The sequence below is a fragment of the Bubalus kerabau genome, chromosome 4 (genome assembly GCF_029407905.1).
Source record: "Bubalus kerabau isolate K-KA32 ecotype Philippines breed swamp buffalo chromosome 4, PCC_UOA_SB_1v2, whole genome shotgun sequence".
Classification (NCBI taxonomy): Eukaryota; Metazoa; Chordata; class Mammalia; order Artiodactyla; family Bovidae; genus Bubalus; species Bubalus kerabau.
The window spans coordinates 182,002,144-182,028,712 of NC_073627.1; the positions used below are offsets into that span (position 1 = coordinate 182,002,144).

Genomic DNA, 26,569 nt, shown 5'->3' on the forward strand with positions numbered 1-26,569 from the left:
ATATCCATTTTGAATATAGATGAAAAAAGTCTCCATGAAATACTAGTAAAGTCAATCTAGGAACATCTATTAAGAATTATATACCATAATCAATGGGATTTACCCCAGGAATTCAAGGTCAGTTTGACACTTGGAAATTAACGTCATACATCATAGCAACAGAATTTTTAAAAATCACACAATCATCTCAACAGGTGAAGGAAAAGCACTTTGCAAAATCCAAAACCTCCTCATGCTAGAAAACACTCAACACAGGGGGTGTTCCTAGTTTGAAAAAGGGCTTCATCAAACACCTGGGCACCGGGTGTAGACAGTCGGCTCCCTGAGGAAAAGGGGTGAGTTTTGAATCCCAGCATGTCCATGCTTCAGCTCCAGGAGACAAGCAGACGCCTAAGCTCTGGGAGCCCCGTCCACACGGCGGGCTTCAAAGTGCCAACCGCACTAGAAACGGAAATTCTGGGAGAAACACGTGGAATAATGAATAAGATTCCACTAAACCCGCAGGTCCTATGCAAACACTGCTGCTTGATGAGGTTATCTGCCAAGGAAAGCGGCCGAGTTAAAACCACATGAGCAGAAGCAGTGGGAGTGTTGGCATCAATGCTGATGACAGACCCCAACACGCCGGCAAAGTAGGACAAGAAAACCCACTTTTTGGCTTATTGTTATAAAAGTCATGCTAATTAGAGTCCGTTGCACAAATCGTGTGCATGCTTGCTTGAATGGAGAAGTCTCCCGATCAACTCTGAGGTTTTATCTTCTCAATGTTCAACTCGTGCAGCGTTCAGGCTCCCCTGCAAGTCCCTCCCCCTCCGCCATCCACAGGTGGAACCTGCCTCATGGTTCTACGGTCATAGCATCTACTCAGGATTCTCAATATTTTAACCACATGGTCAAGGTCATGGTCAGAACTAGAAATCGCAGAGTACCCACTGCTCAGGACTCAGCTGCTCTGTGAGGTTGGTCACACATCAGCTTTTAAAGATAAGCGGTAAAACCTACACCCAGAGAAGGCAACGTGTTTGGGGCCTGAGTTCCCAGGGAGCAGCTGAGTTCAGACAAGGGGAGGAGGGACCGTGCCCGTGTGCTTTTGGAAAAGTCTACCCCTTCCAGGATTTCCTCACGCTTGGAGACAAAGTCTGATTTTCAAAGAGAAATCTAGGAAGACATTTCCATACTGCAGGGATTGAAATAATTCAGTTTCTGGCTAAGAAAAGAAATCCATTCCAGTAAGGTTAAACGTTCACGCAGCTTAACTTTTCAGGAGATCGAGAAACTGCGAGTTCGACGTCGCGTCAGCTCTGTGCTCGGCGGGGGAGCAGTCTGGGTCTTCTCTGCCCCTTCACACCCCCTCCCGCTTCTCCACAGACACCGCCAGCACGGGCTCTCCCAGGGGCACCCCGTGTCCTGCTGCTGTTCCCCGGTGCAGAAGCCAGCCCCCCGCCCCGTGGACTCTCCCTCCGTCCCTGCTGAGAAGCTCTGCACCAACACCTCCGCTAGGTCGGCTCCATGACCACACAGCACAGCTCGGTGATTTCACGGCCCTGGACACCTGTCTGGGTCCCACAGCAACAACCCCCCTCCAACACCTCCTTCAGCTGTGCCGGGGAACTCCAGCAGCACCCGACTTGACTGGCCATCAAAGCTGCGACATCGGAGAAAAAGAACTCAGAGTTACAAATCATCTTTGGAACACGCTGTGTGTTCTTTTGTTTAAAGAACGAATATACTCAATATTCCAAAATGACCAGCAGAACCACTGACCCATGGATCACGGCCCACAGCCACCCAGGCCCCCCGGCCCTGGCCAGTCCCGTCCCGTTATACACGGATAGTGTCCAGGGGGAGCAGCCGACCAGTGTCTCTGCTCTGATGAACTTGAAGCCCTCAGGTCTGGAAGCAGAGAGGTTGGTATCTGTTTACTCACATCGAGAGTTATGAATATTCACTAGCCAAAATGAGAGGAAAAAAGTGTGTATATTCCTCAGAATTTGAAAAACATCTCCAAACTGTCATTCACACGTCACACTTCAAGCCTGCCTCTGTGGCGTGGGTGGTATTTTTTCACGAAGCCAGAGAGAGATTTTCTACCTTTCCCACCATGCAGCGGCAGCTCCAAGGATGCACATGAACTATTAACAAAGACCCAATTTAAATGCGGGCGCCCTTCTCCCTGCACCAGTGTGTTTATGAAAAAGCCACTATTACTGGAAAATTCCGGCACCACACCACCCAAGTTCACCAAATTCAGAGAAAAAATAGATAGCTTCCCCTTCGTGCTGCCCCAAAGGCCAGCTTATCCCCGTCACCCTTGTCCTGAGCCCAGGCCTGAGTCCTCCAAGCCCCGGCCCGTCAGGGAGCAGGGGGCTGACCAATGGGGCGGCAGGTCCCAGCCAGATGGTGGGGCCCCTCCCAGGGTCCCGCTGAAGGAAAGGGAGGAAAACCACCTCATGCAGGTCTCTCTCTGCTCTGACCTCAGGCCCTGCATTCCTGATGGACAGGAAGCTTCCAGAGGGCACAGACTCCTGGGTTTGCTCATCCTTCCCACCTCCCCACCCTGTCCCCCCAGCTAGCCAGCGCTGCATGGAGTAGGTGTGCAAGAGTATTTGTGAATTAATGCTGGAGAACACGCCTCTAGATGTGCAAGCCTCCCCACTCCCCAAGCCCATGGCCCACAGACGCAGAACCTGTCCCCCAGGCCAGGGCGCAGCCACTGACCACAGGTGCCCGCGGGCATGGGGCGGTGGTGAGGTGGGCTGAGGGAGAGCCTGTGCCCGGCACACTTGGGCACGTAATTATAGGCACAGAACTTCATCCAGCGCACAGGGACGGCAGCAAGCAGGCGGGAGAACCAGCTCGGTGCTTGCAAACGTGTGTGCAGAACCTGTCTCATCATCGTCCTTATGTCCCTAAATTCTTCCTAAATTAATCACGCCTTTGAAAATTCCACTTTGCATAATGATTGAAATTACTTTGAACAAAATTCAAAATGCTTTAAATCAAGAAAAGAGAAATGATTCAGTATCAGAAAATAGAACACACTCTAAAAGGTTCATAGGTGGCTAAATCACTGGGGTCTCCAAGTCTTGAAGCTTTCTTTTTACAGCTGTGTTGAATAGAACCTGTAGTTTGAGTCTATAGCTAAGGAAATTAGACACAAACACCACGTCTTTCTCTCCATCTTCTGTTTTTCCATCAGGATTTCTGTGTCCAGGAGACACTTATCAGCCTTTGAAGGCTTTCAGTTCTATGAAGCAAACCTTTCAAACCCCTGGACACTTCCATTCCAACAGGAGTGCCCACTGACCCAGTGCAATATCCTAGCAGGAGCCACGAGGAAGCAGATGTCACACCGAGTTCTACTTCAGTGTCCTCCTTTGATTTATCTACTAGGAAAACCTGAACTACTGGCCGAAACACAAACTTCCTGAAACAGTGTAGTCTGCACTGGGGAGTGAGTGCTCTGAGCAATTCTTTCCCTGAAAACCACACACTTTATCCACACCGCCCTCCAGCTTCCCCACTGTTAATTAGCCTTAATCTCTAAATTCAGATCCAGACTTTTAACTACTTAATCCATGTGGTTTTCGTCTAAACAAAGAGCCTGTTAGACTCAGAAGCAGCTGAATAGACGTGTTTGTGAAACAGGCCAGTTTGTTGTCTGGCAACAGATTTATAGGTCACGATACTTTCTCCCTTTTCAACCTTCAGTTTTATTTGCATAGTAAATTGATTTTTAAACATGTTTTCATATTTATTCCACCAGAAGGTAACTCTTCAGCTCTGGCAGGCTCTCCTCCCCAAAGCCCCCTCTGCAGGATGGATGAAGCCGGCTGAGGACCCCCGCGGCCTGTCACGACCTTGTCCCGAGGCCGGCCTTGCCCAGGCCCTGCCCCTAGAGCCTCCTACCTGCATCCCAGATCAGGCAAGCTCAGCCACGAGCACAGGGGCCCACTCTCCAAGCCCCAGTGCAGAGCAGGCCGTGGGTTCCTGACCCTGCTATGAGCCCCACAGGACCCCACCCTGCAGAAGGCCCTCCTTCTGTGGAGATGCCTACAGCCCCCAGGACGCTATTTCCCCAGCTCTGCTCCACCAAGTGAGCTGTGCTTTCAGGATTTCCCAAGTAAACAGGAGGGAGCTTGGCACAAGCGTTTAAACATGAAGCCATCCTTTGCAAAGCAAACCAGGCATTAGCGGGATCCTTCTGACTCCCAGCATCGCTGTTCACATGCCGCTCATCGGCAGTCTGTCCCAGTGCGGCTGCCGTAAAGCCCCTGGGTCCCATCCACGCGCCTTCCTCTGAAACAACGACCCTTCCAACACAGCCAAGCGGGGTCTTACTGTCAGTGACAAGGTGCCAGATCTCTGGTACTTTCACAAACACGGAAGATGTGGGACAAGCAGAACCAACACTGTTTAGTTCCCTCCCTCCTCCGTCCTTAGAAAAAGGAGCAAAGGGGGACTCCCTGCACTTCTCGAGGCCACCGTGAAGCGGGGACCCAGGCAAGGCTCATCTGGGCAGAACCACAGGAGTGGCGCCTTGGGCACCGAATCCCACAGAGCGGGCGGGCATGCAGACGCCGCGGGACTCGCTCAAACTGTCTCCCTGCTCCTGTATCAGGCACTCCTCGCCCCACAAACCGCTGACAAACCCACAGCTGTCGGCACACTGCTGAAGGAGTTTAAAAGCTCCGATAAACCCTGTGCTATTTCACATTTTCTCCATAAAACGACCTTAGGAAGCAGAGGAGCACTCCGGTATCTCCCGCCCGCTGGGCCGTCAGGCTGGGCTCCCGAGTTGTGCGGGTCCCGAGGCCCCAAGAGCCCCACAGATGAAGCAGGATAAGAGCTGGTTCCCTCCAAACCCGCTCTTTCCTCCACACCACCTGCCCTCCCGGGGGTAAAGCCATTGACCCAAGTCCAGAGGCCCAGGCTTCAGAGCATCTAAAGTCCCCTGCGCGTGGCTGGACCAACCACGGATGTCTCTAAAGCACACGTTTCCCTTGTTCTTAAGGACGGTCCCTCCCCTCAGCTTCTGAAATACAGACACTAAGTGGGCGCCTTGTTAGCCCAGGTCCGGGCACCTAAACTGGACTTGTTGTGGGGACCATGTGAGACCACACGCAACTGCAGAGCCAGGCTAAGAGCATCTTCAACGGACAGATTCCTGAACCGAGGTTCCCGGGTCTGAACATGCAGGCACTCGGGCGGGGCTCCCAGCCTCCGAGCGCAGGCCACCGACCCCGGGTGCGCTGTCAGACACAGAGCTCTGGGCTGCTGGGTGGGGCTCTGCGAACGTACAGTAAGTCTCCTACACGCGAGCCTTAAGAGCCGTGGCCACGCACCCTGCCAGGCAGGGTGGAACTGCAGCTCGTCCCCCGTCTCCTGTTGCTGCGGGTCCTCCAGCTCCACCGCCCCCCACCCAGTCGCCCCCTCCCCTGTTCAGCAGATTCAGCTTCTGTGTGCCAGCTGAAGCATTGTACTGCCGTCCTTCTTCAGGCACTGAACCGCGAGATCAAAAACACTCTCTTCATTTTTGTGTGTTTGTTATGTATTATTTGTGTGAAAAGTGTTATAAACACATCACATTACAGCATGATCTGGCTGACTGTGTTAGTTGGGTACCTAGGCTGACTCTGTTGGACTTACACGAACAGATTAGACTTAAGAACTTGCTCTTGAAATGGAACTTGCTCTTACAGAAGGCACTTACTATAGTTAAGATCGGAAGTCAGCTGTCCTTAAATTAGGAAAATTATCCAGCTGGCCCAATGTGGTCTCAAGTCCTTCCCATCGGGCCTGGGGTCAGAGACAGGAAGTCAGGAGTCCAGGACAAGAGGTCACCTGCTACTGCCTGAGAGGCAGGAGGACACGCAGCTGGAACACATATGGAGATGGGGACCCAGCCCCCAAACCCGAGGAACTGAATGCCGCCCTCCGCCCGAGAGAACCTGGTCTCAGGCGAGAGCCCAGCCTGGCCCCACCCCAGGCCAGCCTTCAGAGACCCCAGCACACGCGGCAGCTGGCCCGTGGAGACTGTGAGAAGATAAACGTGCACTTTTGCTAAATTTGTACTAACTGTAGCAACAGAAAATGGAGAAGAGCCTGCTTAGAAGTCTCTTGCTTTCTTCACGGACATCAGGCCCACTAGGAAGCACGCTTTTCTACACGCAGAGTCAGAGGAATGTGTTAGTGACTGCCTGGTAGCCAGAAGCACGAGCTGCTGCCCAGCGACCTGCGAGGCCGCGTGGCCGCGTCCCAGCGTCTGCACGCGTGGTCTGGGAGCACCGGGGGCAGCTCTGCCTGTTCAGCATCAGCGAACCTCCTTCCAGAACGCTGCGCTGCTTCTACACCTGGGTTCCTTTTGATCCAGACATTCTCCCCCAGATTCTCATGGAAGCACCATTTCTGTCTTGTGTGTTCAATGATTTAACCTCCATTAATGGTGACACGATGCTTAAGCAAAAGCCTAGCTCCCACTGTGCCTGAGAACCTCTGACTCTAACCTCCTCCCGACAGCAAGCAGGTGCCAGAGGCCCTCTGGCCAGAGACACCCCTGCAGGCCCGGGGGGCAAAGTCACAACTGTTAAAACTGACTTTTATCATGTCAAGACAAATTTCAAATGTTAGGTTTAAATATGCATCTGCTTTTTATAGACTCTTTGGGAAAAAATTTCAGAGAACAAAGGAAACTCAACCATTATTGGCCAAATAACTTTCAAAAGATGACATGGTTGGATGGCATCACTGACTCAACAGACATGAGTTTGGGTGGATTCAGGAGTTGGTGATGGATGGGGAGGCCTGGCGTGCTGCAGTCCATGGGGTCACAAAGAGTTGGACACGGCTAAGCAACTGCACTGAACTGCACTGCACTGAACTGCGCTTTCAGGAAAGGCAGGAGGTGGTGACGCATCCTGGTCCTACAGCTGGAACCCAGGGCGCTGACCTCTGACCTGCTTATCCCACTTATTTTTATCCACTCAAAGGATCTCCTCAAAATCCTTCCCAGGCTGTAGTTGAGAGCCTTTGATTTTAAAAAGCATTTGGTTTAGGGTTTGCAACTTCTAAACTGCTCCTTGCAGGTCTTGCAGCCAGGGTCCCCAGGAGCCACAGAACTAACTCAGGCTGCCTCGGCAGCACGCCTGTCCTCTCCTCCCCTTAAGGTGGGGCCAGAGGGTCACAGGGCAGGGGGACCCGCATCCGCTCAGCCTCCAGATGCCACTTCAGTACTGCTGTGTGTCTGACAAACACACCATAAAAGGCAGAATTTCAGTCATTTTACTTTGTGTACCTTCCTGCCCATATCAGAGTCAGCAGAGCTAGTAAGATGTATTTGCTTTTGTCAAGGGCTTCCCTGGTGGCTCAGCTGGTAAGGAACCTGCCTTCATGCAGGAGACGTGGGTTCTATCCCTGGGTCGGGAAGACCCCCTGCAGGAAGGCATGGCAACCCACTCCAGTGTTCTTGCCTGGAGAATCCCATGGACAGAGGAGCCTGGAGGGCTACAATCCACGGGCTCACAAAGAGTCGGACACAACTTAATGATAAAACAACAACAACAAGCTTTCTTAAAACCACAGGGAAGCCTCTGGTTTGCTGTGGGCAGAGACAGCACATCTCAGGCACAGGAGGGGCATGTGGCTGACTCAGGGGGTGGGGCCTGCTGGGGGCCTTCCTCCTGCAGAAGCCTTGTGTTTACCTGAAAGCGGCCACGACACGCAGGTGTTTCATCAAGGAAAGGGCTGTTTCCAAACCTCAAGCTCTCTTCCTGTGCTCACCCAGCCTCTACTCACCTTCTTAAGAAAGAAAGGAAACGCACCAGCCACTGGGTTCTCAGCCTCCCTGACGGCAGTCGGCCGCAGGTAACACACTGCACTAACTCAGCGGGGAAAACGATAGCTTTTCCACAAAACAGTGACGGACACCCAGCCCTTGACGATGAAACTGAAGTTACTTCATCAACCAGGCTCACAGACTAGCGAGCATCTGCTGAACGGAGGTCTGGTCTAGCCTTCTTATTAATGAAGGAAATGAGGCCCAGAGGGCTGCTCAGAGGACGTTTCTGGAACTGGATCCACCTTGGATGAGAGCTCAGTCTTACATTCAGTCTAATTCTGCTTGCGTTTGAAACTGGAAATATGATTTCTTCTGCTAATGACCATGTCTCAGAAGAGGGAACAGCAACAGTCACTGCTAGACAGACCCACTCCTGACAAGTCGGCTCCTGCTCTGATAGTGTTGGACTATCATGACGATGACTACTATTTCTGCAAATGCTCAATTCACCTGGCGACAAGGACATGCACCTCTGGGTTTATCGGCGCGTCCCACTCCAGACCACGGTCACACACCTGAATGTGTCCGCTCCAGCTCTGCACCTTGAGACTCGGGCCATGGACAGAGGAAGTGACAGGGCGTCTAGCCAGCGCTTCTCGTATTTTGGTTCATTAGCTACAGGCGAGGAAGGCGAGGATGGAGCCTGTGCAGAACAGACGAGAATCAAGGGTCACAGGATCAGTCGAGAGCACCAAAAACGGGGAGGGGCTGACAGGCCCCGACAGCCTATCTGCAAACTCAGATCTAACTCGTCTCGGCCGCAGCAAGAGTGCGTGTGTGCTCAGAGCTCTGGGAAGAAACAAGTGCCCTTCTAGGTCAAAGTAAACTATATTCTTCATCTATTTTTTAAACAAAATACTGCACCGAAGAGAGAAAAGTCACAGGGAAGAGGCTGGGGGCAGAGACTGGCGTTGGGAGGAATCTGGGGCCCTGAGGAAGGCTGTGAGTCAGACAGGCTGTGAGCCGCCTCCCCCAGCCAGAAGGTCAAATCAGAGTGGGATTCATGCATATTAATGCTGCCAAGATGCTAACAGGTGGTCACAAGCCTAGCTTATTAGCTAATGGCAAAGCTCTCAGCGTCTGTCCAAAAGGAGTGGGGGTGGGTGGAGGGTGGGGCTGAGGGTAAGGCGAGTGAAATTAATTCTTAGGTGGATAAGAAGCTCAGGAGAGGAAACGGATCAGAGCTCTCAAGGAGGAAGAAAGGACAAACTTTCTTTTCTACATTCCTTAGCCTTAGCCACATAAAACGTTTTTTTTATTTAAGCCCAGAGCTGATGATTACACAACAAAACAACTCATCTTAAACTCTGTAGCAATTGCTATGTAACAACAATGTATCCTGTTTGAAGACACGTTTCTCCTTCTTAAGAACCCACTGATCCTGTCATCTTAACATGTAAATTGTGGGAGTGGGTCTGGTAGGATCTTTACAACCTTGAGACCTTCTTTTGATTTATTGTAATAAGCAACTGAAAAAGTACGCAGCTCCCTTGCTAAGACTAGCGAGGGGGGCACTCCCCATCCCCCTTCTGAAGTCTGTGTCAGAAGCTTTCTCTGCCCCTTGTTACACTTTAATAAAACCCTGCTACACAAAAAGCTCTCAAGTGATCAAGCCTGGTCCCTGGTCTTGAAAATAAATCTTCTTCTTCAGAGATCATGAATCCCCACTTGGTTCACCATAAGCTATCAGGAAGATGCTCGAAAGGCTGAATGAAGCCACACAAACAACCCTGTTCCGAGACGGGCCGCCCACACGTGCCCAGGGAGCCGCTGGGTCAGAGGGTCTGTCCTGGTCCTGCGGTCGGGGCCGCGGCACCCGCCCCGGCAGGGGACAGCTGCGGCCCTGTCTGCCTCCCTCTCCAGAAGCATCCTTGCAGCAGCTGTGGCCTCCGGTGACAAAGGCAGGAGTCCCGGCTCAGGGGCAGGCGGACAGACCTCGGTGCACATCCCCAGGGCGCAGGCAAAGCCACTAACCAGGGCGGCAACCTCAGACCCACCCCGGAGCAGCAGGAAGGCCCTGCCCTGGGGGCGGCCAGACCCAGCGCTGTGCTGCCGGTCATGAGGGCTGGGGAAGGGTTTCCCTGCTGAGCGCAGGGCCTGCGGGCGGCAAGGGTGGGGCTCGGGCTGTGCGACGGCCGACCTGCTCAGGACACGCGGACACTAGAGCTCTGTGGGGCCGCTCCCCTGGGCCCTGCTTTGCTGCACAGGGGACCCGGCTCTACACTCTGCAACAATCTGGTCCAGAAAAGAATTCGGTAAAGAACAGACACAGGCACACGTGTAACTGAATCACTTTGCTGTGCACCTGAAGCTCTCCCAGCATCGCTAATCAATTCTGCTCCAAAACAAAATGAACATTCCAACAAGGCCAGCAAGCTGTATACAGGGATGACTCCTTTCAGGCCAAACTCCACATGAGCGTTCAAGCGTCTCAGGCCGAATAGCTGACACTCTGGGATAACACCCGGCAGGTCCCATCCTGGGGCCTTATTTGGACAAAGTCTTTCCAGGTTTGATTAGACTAATGGTATTGCGATGGGGGGCTTCCCGGGTGACTCAGTGGGTGGAGAAGCCACCTGCAATGCTGGAGATGCAGTAGACCTGGGTTCAATCCCTGGGTCGGGAAGATCCCCTGGAGGAGGGCATGGCAACCCACTCCAGGAATCTTGCCTGGAGATCCCCATGGACAGAGGAGCCTCTCGGACTACAGTCCATGGGGTCGCCAAGTCAGACACGACTGAAGTGACTGAGCACGCACGCGTGGACGCACTGTGACACGAGTTTACCCTGGACTGTCTGGGTGCCCTAACATGGTGGCATCAATCCTTGTGTCCCTGTGCCGAGGGACACAGGCAGAACCCGGACAGGGGAGTGGGGGCCTTGTGAAGACCGAGGTGTACCCGGGAGCCACGCGGCCGCCGGCCAGGACGCAGGGCCACTGGGGCCGGGAGGGGCAGGAAGGACTGTCCGCTGTGGCCTCTGGAGACGCAGCCTGGATCCCCAGCAACTAGAGGCTGCGCGTGGGTGTCCTCCGAACCTTATTCATTTATTAAGTCCTCAGCCAGTAGCTCAAAGGCAAAGGCACTGTAAGACCAGAGGTGTGAGGCAGACTCCATGAATCGCCACCGAGGGTCCTCTTTCTGCTTTGCGTGCTGACATCTGGTGACATACCTGCTTTCGAGGTCACGCGAGCACAGCACTAAAAGCGTCAGGTCTATCCCTGTGCTACGGATTTCATGCTGGGCATGCCTCCCTGTTTCCCAGCGCTCCACCTGTGCACCCCGCGATCACACCACCCCTGAAATCATGAATATGAGCTTGGACGAGCATGGGCAGACCTCTGTGCTCCCCAGCGCTCCACCTGTGCACCCCACGATCACACCACTCCTGAAATCACGAATATGAGCTGGGACGAGCGCGGGCAGACCCTCCTGTTCCCCAGTGCTCTGACTTCCATTACCACAGGTATCTCTGGTTCTTCCAGAACTTCTATGTGCAGAATCGTACAGGAGGCACTTGTGTGTATAGCTTCATTCGGCAGGAAGTCAGTGACAGGATCTCTGTTTCTGTGTATTTCAGCAGAAGCTGGGAAAGATTAAGGACAGGAGGAGAAGGGAGCAACAGAGGATGAGATGGTTGAAAGGCATCACCAACCCAGTGGACATGAGTTTGAGCAAACTCTGGGAGGTAGTGAAGGACAGGGAAGCCTGGCGTGCTGCAGTCCATGGGGTCACAAGGACGTGGATACGACTGAGCGACTGAACTACAGCAGCGGATTACTCGCTGTCTTCGCTGAGCGGTATCTGCTGTTTGTGTGTGCCAGCGTCTCTTGCTTCGTTCACCTGTTGAGGGAGATCGGAGTCATTTCCAGTTTCGTAACAAGATAAATAAAGGTGCTGTGCTGTCAGTTAAATCTGGGTGCCCAGTCTGCATTCCCGGGGAAGCTTCGTTTCTCCTGATTCATTACTCTCCTTTGGCTCGATCATGCATTTGAAGCTCTCTGTGTTGCTCTCTGTGACGTCACAGACGCCAGGACTGCAGGGCGTCCAAGCTCGTGAACCTCTCAGGTTTTGTAAGTATCTAGAAGGCTGAGAAGAAGACAAGACTTCCTTTCCTGTGTAGCGTGCGGTCAGTGATCAGCATAAACAGTCGCTTCCTCTGGAATTCTGAATGCACTCACCTCGTACATTCAAGTTTTTCCCGATGACTCTCAGATCTGCAGTGCATTCGCAACCGACTCCTGGTGCTGGAGGTGAGTCTGTTAGGAAGATGCTTTTTCAAGACAAATGCCACATGCAGAGACATCCGCGACTCACTGACAGCCTCCTGCAGGCTTCTGGCTTTCCATCACTCAAGCAGAGAAACATCCATCTCGGAGGTGGGTGTGGAGTGGAGACATGACCCTGGTGACCTCAGAGGGATGGGTCCAGCTTCCAGACCAGAGGCCCCGGTGCCAGGTGCCCCACCTGCCTCCTCAAGTCTCGGGGGCTACGGGGTTGCACGTGAGGTGGGCAGGAAAGGAGTCCCTGCCTCGGGAAGAGCTTCCCTAGCACCCCTCTCTGTTACTCCCTTTCTAAATGGCTCTGGAGTCAGTAAGGAAGGAGATGGCCCTCCATGCACTCAGAGACCACCCTGGACCGCTGCTCTGAGCAGGTCAGCCCCAAGACACATGCCAGCCTTTCCTGAGGAGCCACCGGGACCGCCCAGAACCCAGAGCCCGTGCCAGACGAGCACCCAGTGGAAGGCATGTTTCATATCGTAACAGTCCCAGGGGCTATGAGTCCATCTCCCAGGACAGTCACCTGCTGTTGGGAGAAGTCTTCCAACATTAAGACACGGGGCATCTTATGGAAAATCTCTGGGGAGTGGCCATCACAGCAGATTGTCCCCCAGGGATGGGGCTGGGAGCCTGGGCTGCCTGCAGCATCTGAACTGGATGTGAAGCTGGTGCCCACTGATGTGGGGGGAGATGGGAGAAGAAACGGACGTCAGGCACCAGAGCACAGCTTTATGGGTGATGGGGTACCCTGCTCAGGTTGGGAGTTGGAGGAGCCACCTGAGGCCACAGGGGGTAGTGGGAGAGGGCGGATCCTGGAGATAGGAGGGACGCAGCCCTATTGCCAACTGGGCCCCGGGCACTACACAGTCCCCGGCTGAGTGCCCAGGCGTCCAGAACAGACTGGTGGACTTACACCCGAAGTCTAAGCATGATGGTGCCCAGGGCCCCAGCCTTGGGTGGCAGAGTGGGGGTGCCTCTAGGGCCAGCAAGTTGGGGCTTGCAGGAAGGAAGCATTCTGGGGGCTCTGCAAGGAGACCTGGGAGCTCCTTAGGGAGAAAGAGCCATGATCTCCTGCTGTCTCCAGAAGGCCTCGAGGCTGGTGCAGCCAGGCCGTGGCCCCAGTACAGCCTCTGTGGCCTCCACAGGCTTGGTGGGCATCAGTCGTGAAGGCCTCGAGGCTGGTGCAGCCGGGCCGTGGCCCCAGCACAGCGGCTGTGGCCTCCGCAGGCTTGGTGGGCATCTGTCGTGAGCTGCTGTGTGTTTGCTCCTGACGGTAGTAATGTCCCTCGCAGACAGGAAGCAAGTGCCTCGGGCCCTGGGGGCTTGAGAGGCATCCATTTCTTCCCAATGCTGCTTTAAATAGACCCAGAACTAAACTACTTCTGTAACAGAGCTTCAGCTTTCACTGAATTTCCAGGGCTAATTTTCTTTGAAAATGCCTCCTGTCCAGATGGACTGGCATTAATTAAACATGTCTGCACCTGACTCTCAGGGGCCCGGCCCTTCCTGGACAGCTGGACCGCCCTGCGTGACCCCCGGCAGAACATTGCGTATGGACACGGCAGCCCAGGAACCTCGCGCAGCAGCAGGCTCTGTGTGTCTCTGTGAGCTGGCCAAGGGCAGGTCACAGGTCACGGGGACCAGGGACAAGTGCACCTCAGTAAGGTGACTTGTGGAGACAGGCAGGTTCGCACAGATGTTCATATGGTGCCTTACCTTAATCAAGTGTGTTTCTCACTAAAATACTTTGCTTTCCCTCCAAAGAGCATCTCTTAAAGGCTCAATTAGACATCAAATATTATTGAGGGAGAAGGGTCACTGTCAAATATTTTTCTGCAGCTGAATTAAGACACACATCTCAGGGATGAGACAGCATCACTGTACTGTACGGTCTCTGCGTGCCACAAAAATATGTAAATAATTTTCCTGTTTGAATTTGATATATTTTGAGTGGAAATGTCTACTTTGTTATTTTAACGAAATTAATTCATTTCATGAAGACAGCTGCATATCTAAATTAAATTGTATACATTTTTAAGTGTTACAGTAATAAAATAATTTAAAAGCAGATCAACATATCTGATAGCAGATTACTGTTATATTCTTCTAATTGAAATCATTATTAGGATTATCATATAGCATTATCATAATAATGAGAAGAAGTCATTATTATGATGATAAGATTAAAAATATCTCATGAAACATGAATGGTGGAGTAAAAACAGGGCCTGATTCTTAGACTCTTCATCGGGAGGTTGTCTGGAAGAGAAGTGAAGTCTTTATAGCTACCAGAATCTACTCAAGACAAAGGTCAATAAACTACCGAAGCACATGATGAAAATAAGAGAGGAGTGTGCAAATACTATTTTTAGAAACACATGGTATCTTTTATACAGGACTGGGGGCTTCAGAGATGATGCAATGCCCTGAGGTGACCTGAGGACCCGTCAAGCTGAGGCACTAACGTGAGCGGAGGTGCCTCACTTCCTGGGCCAAGACTGTCGGGAGCAGAAGCGGCTGGTGGGAAACGCAACACAGAAATCATGCAAACGGAAAGTGGCTCCTGAGCTGCACGAGAGAAAATAGACATTCTGCAAAAGTCCGTGCTGGGCTGGCACCTGCCAGCCTAACTCAAGTGACTGCGTTACTTTCCACAGACTTCCCTCCTTTAACCTCCACACGCTTCTGGGATCCCTCGTGTTTTCCCTCCTGAAATGTGGCCTTTAGAGACTGTCCTAGTGAAAGCCTGTTAGTGACTCTTTCAGATCCTCTTCCTAAGAACAAGTCTTTATTTTTACTTGTTCTGGAAATACGTTTTTGCAAGGAATGCAAAGATAGACCAATAGTGATGGGTCTTGTCTCCACGATTTTGAAAATATTATGTATTGGGCTGCTTTGCAGCTTCCATTGTCACTGTTGAGAAATACGTTGTTAATGAAAGTGTCATTATTCATAAGTGACCTGTTTTTGCTGGTGGATTTTAAGATCGACTTTCAGTCATAAAGTCAGAGAGGCGAGTACGACTCTACATGAAACTCAAATACAGATAAAATGAATCTATAGCAATAGAGGTCTAAACAACGGTAATTTTTTGAGGTGGATGTAGTGTGAGATTCCCCACTCCAGTGCTCTTGCCTGGAAAATCCCATGGATGGAGGAGCCTGGTGGGCTGCAATCCATGGGGTCGAGAAGAGTCAGACACGACTGAGTGACTTCCCTTTCACTTTTCACTTTCATGCATTGGAGAAGGAAATGGCAATCCACTCCAGTGTTCTTTCCTGGAGAATCCCAGGGACGGGGGAGCCTGGTGGGCTGCTGTCTATGGGGTCACACAGAGTCAGACAGGGCTGAAGCGACTTAGCAGCAGCAGCTGTGTGAGATTTTGGTGACGTGCTATATTCTGACCATGGTGCTGTAACATTTATTAAGCTGTTATTTCAAAGTTGAATACTTCTTAGCATGTGCCTTATGTTTTAATTAAACCGTTAAATATCATTCTGTTGTTCACTCGTTCATTATCTCTGCCTGGGAGACCAGCCTCCCTTCCATCTAGAAGATTCAAGTCATTGTTTAACTTATATGTTTGTTTAACATTTTAAAATGTATTCATTTTAATTACTTTTTCTTTTTACATCTGTTCTTCACTTGCAACCACTATTTATAAGCTTCTTATGTGTTTCCTTATAATTTCTGCAAAATTTGGTTTCAATTTTGGGCTTCAATATACTGTTCCTGTACACTTCTGACTCATTCAGTTCTTTGCAATGACCCTAGTCTTTTGCGTTAATCTTCTGAAATTTTTAACTTAGAAAATCAGCTATTTATCATCATAAATTCTTTGTTCTTTAATTTTAGCTCTTTATTCATCTGCCACAGGTGCACCGGCACCCAGAGCCCCTCAGAGGCCCAGGTCAGCACCCAAGCTCCAAGCACATCTGGTGGAAGCACCAGTCATTTCTCCGGAAAAAGGAAAACAGTTTTGGACGATCAAGTCATGTAGGAGTAACCCCTCTGTTTCCTCTGTGAAGGAAACATGAACAGTGACCAACCAACAGGGGGCCAGGACGGAGCACGAGGGTGCGGGCGGGGCGCCAGGACGGAGCGGGTGAGGGTGTGGATGGGGCGCCAGGACGGAGCGGGTGAGGGTGCGGGCGGGGCGCCAGGACGGAGCGGGTGAGGGTGTGGACGGGCCCGACAAGGTTCAGGTTCAGGTCTGGGTGGGCGGCACTGGTGTGCCCGAGACTCCGCTTGTTATAAATATTCGGCCGGGATCTGGACCTGATAAGGTAGATGGTGTGACCAAGACTCTGCTCAGGTCACTGGTGTGCCCGAGACTCCACTTGTCATAAACATTCAGCCGGGGTCTGGATATGAACAAGGATGGACTTAGAACCCTAAGCGGTGTGAGCCATCCCTGGGCCTGGAAGAGAACACGGAGCCTGGGGTGAAGCCCTGAGCAGACTCCTGCTCGCGGAGGGGAGGGGAGAGGCAGCACCTGGGTGGAGAGCGGTTAACAATTCGGTTCCACGTGAGAACACAGGAAAGCTGTCACACACACAAGGCGACACCAGGAATGGCTTGGGAACCACACACTGTCTGGTTAAAGGAGATAGGAGGCGCGTGCTTACTGTGTTGCTGGAGGCTCCGTTCAGATGCAGACCGCTGTCGAAGAGGGGCGAGGAGGCCCCGCTGCCCGGCTGGCTGGATGGTCCCGGGGACCCTGTGAACAATACAGACTGTGCTGCAGACGGGGCTCCAGGGGCTTACCTGCAGGTCCACCCGGCGGGTCCCCGACAAGCCTGGGAGAAGCGGACGGGAACAGGATGGACTTAGAACCCAAAGCGGTGTGAGCCGTCCCCGGGTCTGGAAGAGAACAGACTGGCCCCTGGGCTGCAAGCCAGCACGGCCTTCGCCCCGCTGCACGGCCAGCCGCCCATCTGGGGCCCACGGGAAGCTCGGCAGGGGGCAGGCAGGTCAGCCTTTCCCCAGGGCCAGGGAGACAGCAGCCTCCCCTGGCCCATCCCCAGCCCCCACGGCTTCACGAAACTGCACTCCCCGTTGCTAGGATAACGATGCTAATTTCCTAAGTTATTGTTGACTTTCTGATGATAACTTGGATATTATTTCTTTGTTTGACACGTTCTGATTATCTTTCACTGCAAGCTGCTTTAGTGAAAACTAGGAAGACAAAGAAGGTGAGTTCAAGGAAAGCGTTATTTGTAAAAAGAGCTCTGGACTCAGCAGGGAGCCATGGCTGGGCCTGGGGCGTGGACCCCGGTGGATGGGGGGTGGCCAAGTCAGAGTCCATCTAGAGCCCTCTGTCCGCTCTCAGCAAGTTCAGGGACGGAAAGGAGTCCCCATGCCCCCAGCCCGCGGGCCTGTCCCCACGCGTCCCTCACCGCCTGCCCCTGTGGCTCTGGGCGGTCGGGGGCAGCAGGGGGCACAGTGAGACCAGTGCTCACTGCACGTGGACACAGGCGTGGCCACGAGTCTCCGGCCACGTCAGCCCCGACCACGTGTCCGGACCCCTCACCAGATGCCAGACTGGGTGCCAGTGGCCCCAGGACCCAGGAGCCACCACGCTCAGGCTCGCCCCTGCCCCACCCCCCACCCAGTGGGCGATCTCGGGAGAGAGCCAGGGGCCCCGCCTGTCCTGTTCTCAGACGTGACGGGAAGGGCCCCGCGGGTCGTGGAGGGTCAGAGCTGCTGCCTGCCTGGATCACAGGTTCTTTGTTTTCCTTTAGCTTGAAGAGTTTCAAGGCCAACATTAGTCATCAAAAGCCAACTACTGGGGGATAAGTGATATTAGGCAAAAACTCCAGACCAGCTGGGAAGCCAAGTCTGACCAGCACATGGGTTTGTTTAATCAAAACCCAGACACTGCTTTAAAATCCAGATTTCCCACTTTCCTGGAAGGTGACAAAACCTGACTTTACGGGGTAAAGTCCCCGAGCGACAGGCACTGGCCGGAGCTGAGGGGACTTGAGCAGGGGCCCTACACCGCCCTCATCCCCACCCCAGATGGGGCATGTGCCTGCAGGGAGCAGGATGCACACGGGTCCCTCCCATGTCGCCAGCATCCGTGTCGCGGAGGACGGAGCTGACAGCCCGGCCACGATGCTGCAGTCACTCCTCCGAGACACAAGCCCCTGGTGTGGTGGTTGCTGATCATTACCACCAGTTCACAGATGAGGAAAGTCAGTGGATGTCGTGCAAGTTACTTCTGCGATCTCAGTTTTCTTCCTGAAAAGTCAGGAGCCCGTTTACAGGCTCGCCCTCAGGGCACCTGGCACAGTTCGGGTGAAGCAGGTGCCCATCACCCCGGTTTCCCTTCTGACACTAGACTGCACGGGCAGAGCTCCAGCAGGCTCGGGGGAACCTGATGAACTCACGGGTCTTCACACCAACGCGTCCAGGCCGTCGAGGAGCAGCTCCAAGAGTGAGGCCGTGTTCTTTCACGCCCCCCTTACTGTCCCACCGAGGTTGTGTGGCCAGAAGACAAGTGTGGGCAGCCTGTCTGTCTATTCCTCTGAGATAACAGGATGCACACAGCATCCTGATCGTGGGGATCCCTGCTTCTGAAGAGGCTGCAGGCATGTTACACAGCAGGACATCTCAGGAAAAACAACAGGTGAGGAGGAAGCTGTCGGCACCCGTGAGCCCCGCCACTTACCTAACGGGAGCTTCAGAAACGACGGTGCTTCCCTGAGATACTCGACGGTGACGGTCACCTCATCGCCAGCATTTTTCAGAAGATGCACCTGTCAGTGTGACAAAGGACAGCCGCTTTACCACTACAGAGGGACCACGGAAAGAAAGCGTGCATCCCCACCAGGGCTTGCCAGGTGGCTCGGATGGGAAAGAATCTGCCTGCAATGCAGGAGACCTGAATTCTATCCCGTGGTTGGGAAGATCCCCTGGAGGAGGAAATGGCAAGCCACTCCAGTATTCTTGCCTGGAGAGTCCCATGGACGGAGGAGCCTGGCGGGCTACAGTCCATGGGGTTGCAGAGAGTCGGACACGACTGAGTGACTAACAAACACTTCCACTTCCGCTACACGCTTCGCCTGTCTCTCGAGGAGCCAGAGTTCACAATTACCTCTGAGACTCTGGAAGCTCTGCAAGCCTCCCCTGGGGGCACGAACGGATGCGGTGTGTCCCCAGGCACACAGCTCCGTGCCTTATCCACATACAGGTGCAAAAGTCGGCCCGGGCCCAAGGCCAGGCTCCCCGCACACTAGACACCCCCCTGCCTGGAACCAAACTCACGGGAGAAACCCACGCGGAGTACCAATCGCCAAATCTCAGACACTGGCACACAGGCCCGCGCATCCACTGTGATGCTGCAAACTACAAACACGAGCTTCGGAGTTGGAACGACCCTTTGGTTTGGAGAAGCCGAGTGCATCACGTCGCCCCTCTCGGTTACAAGGTCACCCACCCCCGGGTTCAGGCCTTCATGTGCAGTTACAGACAGCTCCCCACGTTAGCTCTGGGGACAGCTTTGAAAGCCCGATGTGTTTCCTGTCAGTTAGGCCAACTCGATCCAGACACAGCAGACACAGCCCAGAAATAAGCAGCTATAAGTGTTCCCGCCCCGGACACGTCCCCGATGCCTCCATATGACCTTGGTGCCAGGGCAGGGCGTCCTGCCTGGCCCTCACGTGCATAGCCACCGGCTTCTGCCCGGAGAACCCAGGAACGCCTTTCCTCTCACCCGGGGACGTTCCCATGCCCCCCAGACCCTGACGTTCCCCGCCCCCGTGCCTTGGCCTGTGAACCCCGCTGAACACACGAGCCCAGGTCAGCTGAGCGAAGGGAGAGCAGGACAGCACCGTGAGCATGAGACGGACACTCTGCTCGGACGGTCTGGCGGCTGGGGGCTCTCTGGGACCACCCTCCGCCCAGGCCGAGGCCCCAGAGACAGGACCGCACCACCTCAGCCCCTCCCAGCTGACACATGTCTCCTGGGACAAGTGGCCCCAGGCGATTCTGATCAAAGTGCAGGGTCACCGCACTCTCTCCTCCCACAGTGAAGTGAAGGAACCCCCGGGCAATGCCCTGCCCTGTGGGTGTGGGTGTCCAAGGGTGGGGGCCACACATGGGGAGGGCTTGGCCCCCACAGAAGCTGCCGGGTCCTCAGCTCTTGGAGTTTTACGGTGAACACCCGGGCGTCACCTGGACAGCAAGGGCCTGAGATCTGTGACTCTCTCCAGGGTCAGGTTCACCCACTGCTTCTGTCACGCGGATCTGCACGTCTGTGTGTGCATGCACACGCACGCACACGCACACCTGGAGAAGCAAGCAACCAGCCTCCGCTCCCGCAGGACACCTTCTGCCAAACACAGCTTTGATCTGCTGAGTGACCACTGCATCCACACCTGCGAGATGCTGGGGGCGGGGCTCAGGGGCTCAGAGGGTTCAGGCGTGAGGGCTGGGCTGCAGCTTGGAATCTGGAAGATTCTGTTTCTACCATTTTCTAAACACAAGGGAAGGCTTTATTTCTAAGGGTTCTTGAGTTCAACACCAGCAGAACTCAGGATCTGGCCTGAGACCTTAGCGATAGCAAAGCAGCTGTGCATGACTAAAACACGTATAAAAAAGAACCCATTTCAACTTGAAAAGGAGGCCTCACGAAATGAGTCAGTGCCTTTTTGGTGATTATGGCATTTTGTTAATCAATGGCTCTCATAGCACCTAAGACCCTGGACTGCCATACTGGACTAGAAGTTAATTTAACATTTGCTATTTTGAAAAAAATTCTGACCATGTTGCATAGAAACGCAGTTCTCACCATCTCTCATTCTAAGATCCTTCAAGATCAAGCATGGACCCTACTCTGGCCTCCGTGGACATCAGGCTGGGGTCTGTGCTGGGGGCTCCAGGGCAGACAAGCGGGGCCGGGGTACCCGCAGGGGCACCCGTCACCCCAGCGTCCCCGCCTCCCTGCCATCACTAACCTCTGCGTGCAGGTCAGACCAAGCAATTTTCCAAACGTCGATTTCCCTTCCTCTCTGAATGGTGAGGTCTCAGAATTTGCTCAATAAAATTAAGTAAAGTTCCCTCCCTGCCAGGTCCGCTCCGATTTCATGTGTCAATGTGGATGGGGACACAGGTGCCATAAACAGCAGGGCTTCGACAGTTTCTGTCACGCTGAAGCCGTGAGGCTTTGCCCAGGCAGGAGGCAATGCGCAGGCAGGAGTTCATGCTGTGCAGCTTTTTTGTTGAGCAGAACTGCCTTTCTCCCTTTTAGTATTAATTGAATCTAGAATTTACTCTGAAAAATGAGGGTGTGAAACTGTGTGATTTATGAGGTCTTCTACAAATTTAATATTTTTATGAACTTCATGAACCTGAAAAGCTGAGATCGTGTATGTCATTAGCCACGCTGATTCAAGCATGGCTTTTGTATCACATAAGACTGTGGACTTATAATTTGATAATTTGGCCCAAAAGGTATATTTATATTAGTCAAATATTGGGATAGCTCTGTGTATTAAGTTTACACATCTTTTACTCAGAAGCTTTTCTTTTGGATGAATGCTTTCCCCCTCCAGGGGGCTGGGATAGAGTTACCTGGCTGTGCATTGTCTCTTTTTGAATTACTGTGTGTATTCTCACCTTAAGAAAGCAAGCTTTTGCACAAATTGATAAATATTTTGCAGAACTGATATCAATTTTGCAGAATTGATATATGTTAGGTTTAGGAAATAAATTATACCTCATCCATTTGAACCTAAACCTTAAACTACGTGTCCCATCCAGCCCGTATATCTTACTCCATACCTGGAGAGAGTTAAAGGAATCTTTCTTAGTAATGAACCACTAATATGCTGCGTTGTGGAGCCTGACCCGACCTTGGCCAAGGTTCACATCTGGAAAGGTGCTGGGGCAGAGCCTGTGACCCCCGTGCCCACAGGCCAGCATCCCAGGAGTGCACCACAGGTGAGCGTCCTGAGATGAAAGGTGCTGGGGCAGAGCCTGTGACCCCCGTGCCCATGGGCCAGCATCCCAGATGTGCGCCACAGGTGAGCGTCCTGAGACGGCCTCCAAGGTGATGAGCACGCAAAGCCAGAGGGACCCCCACAGGCTCCACACGGGCCACCCGGGAGGGCTCCTCACTCCCTGAATTTCAGCCCCCATCTTCAAAATAGGAGCCACCAAATCTACCTTTTACAGCATCTGAGAGGCCCCTATGAACACATGCATGAAATGCATGTATAGAAACAAAATAATTAGAATAAGAGAATATCTAATAAAAAGAACAATATCCATAAAAAACCCACACACTTACCACTTCTTTGTGGGTTGCACTTTCTACATTGATGCCGTTAACCTGAAAAGATGACAAATTAAGAATTTTGAGGATAATAATTGATGAGTCTCAGTTCCGAACTAACAGGAACTAACATGCAACAGAGCTAAGGACTGAAGTTCAAGATACTGACCTGGAGCAGGGCGTCCCCTACGAACAACATCCCTGTTTGGTCGGCTGCAGGGTCGTAAAAGGGGCAACAGTGTTAACAGAGACTCAGAGACATCGTGCTCCTTGGTGGTGGCTGAAGCAGAGTATGTAGCAACTGGTACAGTGTGTGCAGGTGTGTGAGTGTGTGCACACGTGTGTGTGCATGCACGTGGACGTGGGAGCCTGTGTAGGTTAATGTATGCATGTGTGCCTGTGGGTACATGTGTGAGTGTGGGTATCTGTGTGTGCACGTGTGTGTGTGTGCACGCATGTGGATGTGCATGTGAGAGGCAGTCTGTGCATGTGTGCACAGGTATGCACATTGAGTATGGTGTGTGCACATGTGTGAATATGCGTGCATGCATACGGATGTGTGTACATGCGGGAGTTTGTGTGGGTGAATGTGTGCGTGTGTGCACAGGTAACTGTATCTGTGTGCACATGTGCACGTTCATGCACACGCATGCATGTGTGGATGTGTGATGTGGGAACGTGAGCACATGTGTCTGTGTGCATGTGTGTGTGCACATGTGTACACGGGTGTGGGGAAATGCAACGTCACATCACCAGCCCCTCCAATGCAGCTACACATTCAGCTGATTTTAAGCACATTAAGAGAGTTACTTTCCAAACACAGAGCCTTGTTTAACGAGAAGCACAAATGAAGGATTTCATTGCACATGTGGAAAGTCTGATCCCCATTTTCCATTAAGTCGACACAGACAATAAAATAGGAATTATAGAAGTCCCTTAGGATTTCCCCCTTTCTTTGGAACACATTTACACAGACTGTTTTAATTAAAGGGAATGTTCCCAGAATATTAAAGGCAAAAGGAAAGAAAACCTTTGCATTGTACAGTTTGAGTATAATCTCTATAGCATATTTCCACTTAATTTTTCTATTATCATAGGGGAAGAAAGAAACCTCCTTTTAACAAGACTGAACAAATTTGCACCAAATGTAAAGCATTTTTCAGTGTAAACCCTGGCAGCTGTCTTTTCTTTAATGCAAGTGCCTGACTTTGGCTCTGCTCTCCCAGGGACCCCCTCTGAGGGGCCCAGCTTGTAGCATCACACTGTCATCCACACACCAGAGCCGGGAACCCCCTACCCCTGCCCCTTGCCAGCTCAGATGTTTTAGACATCTGGGTTGATTTCAGTAACTGATCATTTGGGACACTTGTTTTTGCTCTTCCTGGGCTTTAAGCTCCCTCTCTTATGTTTAAATTGACCAACAAAGAAGGATCCCTGGAAACCCAAGCCCCCTCCCACCTCAGTGAAAACAGGCCCCCAGGGCCCTCTCTCTCTGCCAGCGACCTTGGTCTCACTGTGTGACCAGGTCTGCTGTGTAATTTCCAGGTCCTATCAGTAGAGAACCTCTATTTTTTCAAAGTTCCCTCAGGGTTACTGCCCAGGGCATCTTGCAACCACAGTAAGAACCAAGAAGCCTGGAGCAGCCACAGCAAAGGTGACGGCCGAGACCCACACAGAGCCCATTTTCACAGGTATCTTTTGCCTTCATCTAGATTTGTTTTATGTCTTTGGTTAAATATTGAAAACCAAGTAATAAGCTATTATTTTAACAGTGGCATTCTTTAAATTCCAGAAAAATATTTAATGTCAATTGTTAATGCTAGTTCTAGTCATTAACTATATTAAATTTTGTTGAAAATAAAATACAATCTTTATACGACTAAACGCAATGGTGTTTTAGGTAACTAATGAAGAGTTGACTCATTGGAAAAGACTCTGATGCTGGGAGGGATTGGGGGCAGGAGGAGAAGGGGACGACAGAGGATGAGATGGCTGGATGGCATCACTGACTTGATGGGCGTGAGTCTGAGTGAACTCTGGGGGTTGGTGATGGACAGGGAGGCCTGGCGTGCTGCGATTCATGGGGTCACAAAGAGTCAGACACAACTGAGCAACTGAACTGAACTGAACTGAATGAAGTTACTATTTACAGAGACTTTGCCCAGAAAAACCTCCACTGCCCATTAGGTGAGACCTACTGATAGAGACCTCTGTTTCTCTCTCTGTCTCCATCATTTAAAAAAGCCAATTTAAAAACTTTCCAATCAAATCTTTGAAGTGTTGTCCCTTTGATGGACACTTTTAGTCCTAAAAACAAATTGGTAGTGGTGGTTTAGTTGCTCAGTCGTGTCTGACTCTGTGACCGCACGGACTGTGGCCCACCAGGCTCCCCCGTCCCTGGGATTCTCCAGGCAAGAACACTGGAGTGGGTTGCCATTTCCTTCTCCAATGCATGAAAGTGAAAAGTGAAAGTGAAGTCACTCAGTCGTGTGGACTGTAGCCTGCCAGGCTCCTCTCTCCATGGGATTCTCCAGGCAAGAATACTGCAGTGGGTTGCCATGCCCTCCTCCAGGGGATCTTCCCGACCCAGGGATCAAACCCACATATTCTGCATTGCAGGTGGATTCTTAACTGACTGAGCCACCAGGGAAAGTGGTAAAATGGATGATAAAACAGTATCATGGAAGTTTGATTTTAATTTAAAATTTTAATTAATGTTCCTAAATAAAATAAACTTTTTGGTCCGATTAAGACAGGTTAGTGGGTTTCAGTTGAAAGTGGTTCCAGCTTATTTCTGTGGTAACCCTGTCATTACATCAGGATGTAAAATGGAAATATACCATAATCTATTTTGATCCACATAAATATTCAAACATGCAAACCAGCTGCAAGGAGACAGTCTATGTTTGTTACACTTGCCTTTTCAAGTCAAATTAACTGCTATCGCTAGTGTTATGTGAGGTTATGCGAATTTAATCATTCTTTGCTATACAATTGTGTTATAACAGAAATAATTTGTTTTCTCTGCAAATTAATTAGTAAGATTCAGACATGTTAAATATTCATTCACATAAACTTCTGGGGAATATTAGAAAATGATAATACTTCCTAAAAAGCCTTAGTGTTAACTGCACCAAGAATCTGGGTTAATAACGAGGGAAATCCAGTGTTTCTGGTGTCTCACACCCACTTCATCGTCCTTCACAAGCGCCGAGTCCTTTAAGGCCAGGACCAGTCACGCGTGGGCATGGCCATCGCCCAGCAGGGGTCACGGGCGCTGTGGTCACAGCCCCTGCCCCACCCTCAACTCCCGAGGAGCCCTGCTTCCTGACACGTGTTCACCTTCCACCACAGCACGGGGGTGGGATTTTTATACTGAAAGATGGTACAGAATACTCAGATTAAAAAGCAGGAGTCTGGGGAGCACTGACTCCGCCCCACGTTTACATGGAGGTGCTGTGCGCCTTGTGCGGACGCGGGCCGGCCTGAAATAACCCAAACAATCCTGGCTCCGCAGACAAGCAGACACCCGGTGTTCCCCCAGGAGGAGCCAGCCTTCCGCCACACAAGCGTCACTTCAGATCAGAGGGGTGAACTATCAGAAAATGTTAGGCACACCTCTACACTCACTGCAAACGTGTGTGATCCACTAGCTCCTTTGTTGGAAAAGCTCTTTGGTCCTCACTATAAAGCCCAGAATTGCTGGTGCTGGTTACTCCAGCCGTGTTCCTGTGACCCAGAGTCAGAGAAGGAGAAACTGCCCTTCACAGACCCGAGCGCCCAGAGCATCCTTCCACCGTGTGGTCCACCGTGTGGTCCACCGTTGGCGGGGTCTGCTGTTTATGAACCACAGCATCCTGCTCTGGAATTTACCACCGGGTCTGACGTGTCAGTCACCTCTTGCTGTCGGTGAAGAATGATCTAAGCCGACTCTTTAGCCCTTTCACCACCTGAAGTTTACACATTGTAAGCAGACAAGAGTGCCAGCACGTGCATCTGAGGCGATCCACACGAGCTTTTCCTCCGGTAATTCAGGGTTAAGGTAATTCATCCAGGAAGCCTGCCCTGCAGTGCGGAGCTCACCAGCACCCTGAGCGAGTGGTGCTGCAAGAGGAGCGTAAGTGGGGAGACGGAGACCCTGACCCAGAGGTGCCGAGAGACGGGGTGCTGGGGG

The 26,569-nt window shown here is 52.0% G+C and overlaps 1 protein-coding gene across 1 annotated transcript in view; it reads right to left on the reverse strand.

The window, feature by feature from the left end:
* The window catches only part of SNTG2 (syntrophin gamma 2), an 81,042-nt gene that overhangs the window by 30,645 nt on the left and 23,828 nt on the right, over positions 1–26,569 (reverse strand). The window contains exons 8-12 of the mRNA XM_055579794.1: positions 22,565–22,608; positions 22,411–22,452; positions 18,790–18,877; positions 16,745–16,836; positions 8,353–8,480 (exon numbers count right to left, since the gene is read on the reverse strand). Coding sequence (XP_055435769.1) covers positions 8,353–8,480; positions 16,745–16,836; positions 18,790–18,877; positions 22,411–22,452; positions 22,565–22,608 — 394 coding nt within the window. The remainder of the gene's footprint in view (positions 1–8,352; positions 8,481–16,744; positions 16,837–18,789; positions 18,878–22,410; positions 22,453–22,564; positions 22,609–26,569) is intronic.